Source organism: Sciurus vulgaris, assembly GCF_902686455.1.
Source record: "Sciurus vulgaris genome assembly, chromosome: 6".
Classification (NCBI taxonomy): Eukaryota; Metazoa; Chordata; class Mammalia; order Rodentia; family Sciuridae; genus Sciurus; species Sciurus vulgaris.
In genome coordinates, this window is record NC_136466.1 from 73,149,559 (window position 1) to 73,157,310 (window position 7,752).

A 7,752-nucleotide genomic window follows, 5' to 3' on the forward strand; every position below is an offset into this window, starting at 1 on the left:
AGAGGAAGTGGCTTTTGAGCTGAGTTTCGAACAAAATTAGAGGTTCCAGATGGGTATAGAAAAGGTAGGGCATTGTAACAGAGGAATAGCATGAGAAGGGCATAAAGGGGGAAAGCAGAATGCTTCGAAGGAATGGTGGATAGTCTGCTTAATCTAATGCAGAGAAATTGGGAGGGAATAACAGAAGGATGAGACTCTGTAATGCGTTTGTCTGCCAGCTTCCCAGAGGATACAAAGCTGCCCATCCAGGAGCCCCTGGAACTGGGAAGTGTCTGTGATTGCTGGTAAATAAGTCCAGAGTAGACAGGCTTTTGGCAGGACTCTTCCATCCTTCCTGCGTTGACCAAGCCCAGATGCCGGCCTAAGTTCAGCTTCTCCCTCAATGTCTTGTTGGGAATTGTGCTCCGAATGTTCTTATGAAGGTTTCTATGGGTTTTCTATTTCCCTTGCCTTGAATGCTCCCACACTAGGAAATTTTAAAACTCAATTAAAAAAAAAAAAATCTTCCCAAAGGCTGGCAGATAGACAAGCTAACCTGATGTAGCACACAATCTTGCAAAGGAAGCCTCAGTCTGTAGCAACAAAATGAAATTTTGTTTTGTTTAAAATAAGGTCCCATCGTTTATTTTGTTCATATTGTCATGAAAGAAAAATATAATGACTCTTTATAGTTGTATGCATTACAGTGTAAATTTCATTGTCTTTTTAGGTTCAGCTTATTATTAGAGCAATCATTTGGGTTAAATGATTATGTAACAGAAAATTTCTATTTCTTATGTGATAAGAATGTGATAATCAGTAAAATTAATTTTGTCACAGTCTTGTTTGTTTTCTTTATAGTTATCAAATTCAGTACACAGATGGGGACAAAAGCTTTGTGAGAGTGAATTCTGGCTTGTTGGAATTAATGAGCTGTCCACATGGTGGGCGTGTAGCCTAATTGATACTGGCCCTGGGCAGGTTTGCACTTTTAATCATTAATGCCCTGCAGCCTGCTGGAAGCATGGAAGGAAACAGGCTGACTAGGATGTGCCAGGAGACAGGGCAGAGACACAGGGAAACCTCCCACTGCCCAGGAGGGGCCTGCCTGAAGGTGTGAGTGGGGCTCAGGACCCTGCTGCTAGGCACAGACTTTGGTGGCCCTGCCAAAGTCAGGGAAGGCAGGAAGATCTCCCTATTGGTGGCTCAAATGTCAAGTCTCTCAATAGGAACCAGGACTCATCTGAGGTCTTAAGGGAGGCTTGCATATCATTTCATCATTCATTCACTCAAACTGTCTATTAAGGGCTGGGGTTGTGGCTCAGTGGTAGAGCACTTGCCTAGCATGTGTGAGGCACTGGGTTCTATTTTCAGCACCACATAAAAATAAATAAATAAAATAAAGGTTCATCAACAACTAAATATATACACATAAATATATATATACCTATTAAGGACCAACTCTGTGCCAGGCACTGGATACAGTAATAATCAAGAAAGCAAGCTTCTTGTTCTTTTGAAGTTTTAGTCTGGGAAAGCAGACAATAAACATGTTAAGGAATAAATCAGCAAGATTAGGTTAGTAATAAGTGCTACAAGAATAATAAAAAATAAGATAAGAGTATCTATGTCTGAGCCAGGTACAGTGGTGCACAGCTATAATCCCAGTGACTTGGGAGGCTGAGGCAGAATGATCACAAGTTCGAGGCCAGCCTCAGCAATTTAGTGAGACCGTCATCTCAAAATAAAAAGGACCAGGTGTGTGGCTCAGTAGTAGAGGGCCTCTGGGTTCAATCGCCAGTACCCCACTCCCAACACACACACACACACACACACACACACACACACACACACACACACACAAAGTACATGGGTGTGCAATAGGCTTGTGGTAGATTAGGCGGTCAGGGAAGGTTGCTCAGCAAAGTTGATATGCTGAGACCTGAGTCATGAGAAGTTTTGCAAAATGCTTGGGGTAAAGCATCCTAAGTATTGGGAACAACAGGTGCAAAGACCCCAAGAAAGAAAACAGCTACAGTTATTTGTGGAACAGAAAGGCAACAGATGTTACTGAAGTATAACAAGCAAGAAGGAGAACAAGTTGGAATAGGAGGTTAGAAAGTTGAATAAAGATCAGTCTATGCAAAGTTCTATGAAGTCAAATGAAAGAGTCAGTTGGGATTGTGGCTCAGTGGTAGAGTGCTTGCCTAGCATGTGCAAGGTGCTGGGTTTGATTCTCAGCACCACATATAAATAAATAAAAAAAAGGTCCATCATCAACTAAAAAAAAATTTTTTTTTTAAATTCAATAGACTATCAAGAAAAACCAGAAACCACTCTAGGTATTTCAAGTAGAAGAAATTTAATTCAAGGAATTGGTAACAAACATGTTGGAAGGACTGGAGGTAAAAATGCAGAAATGAAGTTATCCAAATATTAGCAATTATAGGAAGTCAATATCAGCCCTAAGGCTGAAAGAGCAAAATGGGAAATAGTGATGATCATAGTTGAAAATTGCTGACCACTGAGGATGCTGGTGGAACTAAATTGCCTAAGTGGGAGCTCCAGAACAAGCAATGTGGCCATTGCTAGAAATGCCATTGAAATGCAGAAAGGAAAATGACTTTTCCCTTACTTCTCTTTTCCAGTTTGGCCAGTGTTTCCAACTGGCAAAATCTAACAGTGGCTATTAAGGAAATGCAGAAGATGTGAAGTACAGGTTCTCAGACCAAGAGGAGAAAGTATGGAAGGAGCTGGAAGTTACTTACCAGTAACTCTTTAGCTTACCAGTGTAAGGAGTTTGGATACCATTCTATAGCCTCCCCCAGCCCAGCCTTGTGAACTCTGCATCTGATACACAGAAGAGACTGCTGGGATGTTCCAACTACCTCACTTGACATCTGTAAAATGTGTCTGGCACTTAGTAAGATTCTCAATAAATGTTAGCTGTCTATGAAGCTGTATTGAAGGTACAACCAACATCAAATGGGAGTACACCTACTTTTTTTCCCCCCCCGTATTGGGGATTAAACCCAGGGGTGCTTTACCACTGAGCTACATCTCCTGTCCCCCTCCCCTTTTCAATTTTATTTTAAGACAGGGTCTCGCTAGGTTGCCTAAGCTAGCCTCCACCTTGCGATCCTCCTGCCTCTGTCTCCCCAATTCAGTTCCACCAAAGCAGTACACCTAGCTTTTTTTTAATGAGACAGAGTAGGACTTAGCACTTGAAAAGGTTGGGAACCAAGGGTCTTAGGAGAGCTCAGTTGATAACATTGATAAGAGGAGAAAATATTCATTTCCAATTTGGCTCCCACAGCCCTCACATAAAAGACCTTTGCTGTATTTTGCTTCTGCAGGTTCTGTTTGGGCCTATATGAGAAATCCAGATACATGGAGTGTGATGGGGGTTGCAGGAGTTGGTGGAGGACAAGATGATAAACACCGCTTCAATTATCTATAGTTGAGTAGCAAAATACCTGAAGCTTAGAGCTTAGAGCAACCATTTTTGTGCTTGTGAGTCTCTAGGTCCAAGATGACGTCAGTCATGCCAGTGAAAGAAAAGAAACTCATGGATGTCAAACTAGGGGAGCTTCCAAGCTGGATATTGATGCGGAATTTTACCCCTAAAGGCATTGTGGGAGCATTTCAGAGAGGTTACTACCGGTTTTACAACAAGTACATCAATGTGAAGAAGGGCAGCATTGCGGGTATCAACATGGTGCCGGCAGCCTATGTGCTTTTCAGCTACTGCCTTTCTTACAAGGAACTCAAGCACCAGCGGCGACACAAGTTCCATTGAAGAGGGGCCAGTGTGGAGCGCATACTGCGTTCTCCTGATTGGAACCTCCTCCCCTATGAACTGAAATCCTGGCCTCATGGCCTCATCCTTTCCTATCCCGAGTATTAATATCCAATAAAAGGTAACTGGTTAAAAAAAAAGAAAAAGAAAAGAATTTGGACATGTCGGGGGAGGGAAGAAAAAAAGTTCACTGTATTAGACAAAAGGAAATGAAGGGAAGGGAGGGGGAATGGGAACAGGAAAGGCTGTAGAATGAATCAGACATAACTTTCCTATGAATACTGACCAGTGTAACTCCATATCATGTAGGACCACAAGAATGGGAAGTTATACCCCATGTATGTATAATATGTCAAAATACATTCTACTGCCCATGAATATCTAAAAAGAACACATTTTTTAAAAAAACTGGAGGGAAAAAAAAGAATTTAGACATGTGACTGAAGGTGTAGCTCAGTGGTAGAGCTCTTGCCTAGTAGTAGGAGGCCCTGGTTTCAATTCCCTGCAGCACTAAAAAAAAAAAAAAAAAAGATATTTATAGAGGGTCTGCTTAGGACCAGGCACATTATTTTTTTTTTTCATTTAAGCCTCTAAAAGGAAATGTACATGTTAGAAAAGAAAACAGATTGAAAATTAATGACCTAAGAATTTATCTCAGTAAGTTAGTGAAAAAAACCCCACAGCAACATGAACTCAAAGTAGAAGTAAGGAAATAAAGTGAAGAACAGAAATAGAAGAAATAGAAAACAAATGTGTAACAGAGAATCAGCCAATTCTGTGAAAACCGAACAATCTCTGGTGGTAATGATCAAGACAAGTTGCAAAAGGATGAAAATAATCAATGTCAGGAATTAAAAGATATCACTATGAATGCTTCGGGCATTAGAAAATAAGAGAATATTATGAATAATTTTGTGACAATAAACTTGGACATAGATGTGAAATAGAAAAATTGCTTGACATATATAATTTAATAAAACTGACACACCTTGAAACAGAAAATCTGGATAATCCTATAACGTTTCTATAATCAAATCAGAAATCAAAATATTCTCATTAATAAAACCTCAGGTAAGCTGAGCATGGGACTGCGACCCTACAGTTCCAGCTATTTTTGAGGCTAAGGCAGGAGGACTCTATGGAGCCCAGAGTCTGAAACCAGCCTGGGCATCATAGTATTGACCTCATCTAAAACACAAAAACAGAAAACTTTAGACTTTACTGGCAAGTTCTAATTCTAACCCAGGGGTGCTCACCATTGAGCTACATCCCAGCCCTTTTAACTTTTTTAAAAAATTTGAGACAGAGTCCTGCTAAGTTGCTGAGGCTTTCACTAGATTGCTGAGGCTGGCCTCCATCTTGTGATCCTCCTACTTCAACCTTCCCAGTTTCTGGGATTACAGGCATGCACCACCACCACACCCAGCTGCAATTTCTAAATCTTAAAACATCCTGTGAGAGTATTATTATTCCCTTCTTCGGATGGGGAAATGAATTCAGCAAATTCAAACAACCTGCTTTGGGCCCAGTTCTAGTAAGTGTCAACGCCAATATTTGAACCTTGTTTGGTTTGTCTCCACAGCAAAGGAATTTAGTCATTTCACTCTCCTTCCTCCTCTTCAAATACTATAACCAGTAGCATATATGTGAGGGTGAAGGAATTGGCCCTGGGCCAAAAGGCCTAGAACAAGGAATCTGATCATGTTCACTCAGATGGAGCCTGGAGATAATCCCCAGAATTCTGTCACATGGTTTTGCAAGAACTATTCAAATGCTGTCACAGCTTCTCTATAGAGCACCATAAACTCTGTTCTAAGCCCCATAGGTTCCCTAACCTCCCCTCCTCTTGGATGTCCACAGACTGTCTTTGGGCATTTTCTGTTTATCTGGGCCTTTGCTGTGTATTAGTCTCACCACTGTTTTCTAACCTTGCAAATGCATGACTCCCTGAGAATATGGGCCCCAATTTGAGAAAGCCAAATTAGAAAGTTAATGCTGGCACTCAAGCTCATCACTGGGGCTCTGAAAACTGCAAAGCAGCTATCATAGTCTTCTAGACCATCCAGAGTATATTCTTGTTAAAAGGCATTTTGAGATTTTTACTAAAATAAAAACTAAAATTTTAAATATTCTTAGCACACTTTGTGTTTCCTGAAGATAGAGTCTCTCTTTATAAGAGGCGTGAATGGCTCCATGACATAATGTAGCATTTCATTCTCTCTATATACCAGAACTAAATTCAGTTTAAATTCTGTGGGACACTAGTAGAATTATACTTCCACACTGCCTGCCACACTCTTCCTTGCACTAGAAGGATGGGGGGCAGGGGGTGGTGTGTATTTCTCCATACCTTGACTCTGGCCTCAGCCATGTAACTTTTGACCAATAGTACCTTAACAGATGTGACATAAACAGAGGCTTAAAATGAGTTTGCGCATTGGAACTGTTGCTCAGGTGCTTCTGCCATGTTCATGAACATTCCCTGGCTGGCTTGCTGGTCCTGAAAGGAGGATTGGAGAAACATATTGAGTGGAACCAAACCAGTGTAGCCAAAGTCAGCCTATAGTAGCAAACCCCCAAACACACAAACCAAGCAAATACCTACTGTTGTATGCCACTGAAAATTTATGATTGTTATACAGCATTCCTGTGGCAATAGGAATAACTGGTGTAAGCCCCTTCTTACCAAGATTGCTAGGTCCTCAGCTAATGCCAGTGGCCACAACTAAGGCTCCCTACCTGGTTGTGAAGCACATCTAAACGTGGGAGTGCTGAGAGTCCCATCTCCTCTGTAACAAGTTCAGCCCTTGTGACCTTTGGGAGCAAATGCCCCTGACCCTGTGGTCCTTTGTATTCAGTCCACACAAGCACCCATAGCTCTCAGTGAAGTCTGATTGCCTGGGTTTGATTCTCAGATCCAAAATCCTTGGACAATTCGTTTAATCTTTCTTTGCTTCATCTGAAAACAATAACAGTTCATACTTCTTGGAGTTCTTGTGAAAAATAAGTGAATACTCACTAAGTGCTTAACATAGTGCCTGGTACACAGTAAGTGCATCATAAATGCTGACTAGTATTATTATCATGTATTTGTTCACCCAATTATTCTTCCTCTTATGTCCTCTCATCTCAGAGGACCTGCATTAGGTGGGGGGCTCAGATCTCTGCCACTAAGGGAATTCATACCTTCATTCTCTTGCTAGTGTTGAGGATTCCCATTTACCCTCTTAAGTTGGAACCAATCTTCAGTCAGGGAAGCATTTAATCTCCAACCCTAATCTTTGTTTAAAAAGCCTATTTGGATGGTTTGGGGTATAGCTCAGTGGTAGAGTGTTTGCCTAGCCTGTGTGAGGTTCAAACCCTAGTGCTGAAAAAGGAAAAAAAAAATGTAAGTTTCTTCTGGGTGGCCTGCTTCTTGCAGTTTTTCTTTTTTACTCTGAAACAAACCAATCCCCATGGGAGTTAAGAAAGTCCAAACCTCAAGGACACAAAGTCCTGCTCTCCCTCAGGAGGGATAGAATGCCTTTCATTCTTTTGAGGTGAGCCTGCAGCTAAGCAAAACTAGACATGGTTCTTTTCTCAAAAGGTCATTCTGCTACATTTAATTTTCAATAAATCTTTGCTACTAGACTGAATTCCTTAACTGCTTTATTTTTTGTGTATCTCTAGAGCTCAGGACAGAACCCCACTTAGTAGGTGCTTGGTAAATGGTGGATAAATGAATGAAGAATATGGATCACAGGGCCAGGACAATTTCCAAACCAGGGAGGGCCAAATAAACATGATTAGCCACTGTGTGCTGGGCCTTGTATTCAGCACCAAGGCCTGGTCAGGAAAAGGACCAAGGCACTTGAGCCTGTACTCAAGTTCTCAAAGTTTTTTTGTTTTTTTGTTTTCCATTTTTTAAATTGTTTGTTCTATTTAGTTATACATGACAGTAGAATGCATTTTGATTCACTGTACACAAATGGAGT

The 7,752-nt window shown here is 41.1% G+C and overlaps 1 protein-coding gene across 1 annotated transcript; it reads left to right on the forward strand.

Moving 5' to 3' along the window:
- The first annotated feature begins 3,486 nt into the window (after positions 1–3,486).
- On the forward strand, positions 3,487–3,875 carry LOC306664651 (ATP synthase subunit f, mitochondrial-like). The gene has a single exon (XM_079145640.1). The coding sequence runs from the start codon at positions 3,512–3,514 to the stop codon at positions 3,776–3,778; it is 267 nt and encodes an 88-aa protein (XP_079001766.1). The 5' UTR covers positions 3,487–3,511; the 3' UTR covers positions 3,779–3,875.
- Positions 3,876–7,752: the final 3,877 nt, after the last annotated feature.

What these genes read in the sequence shown, in the direction of transcription:
- LOC306664651 (XM_079145640.1), top strand. Translation starts at nt 3,512, where the DNA reads ATGACGTCAGTCATGCCAGTGAAAGAAAAGAAACTCATGGATGTCAAA.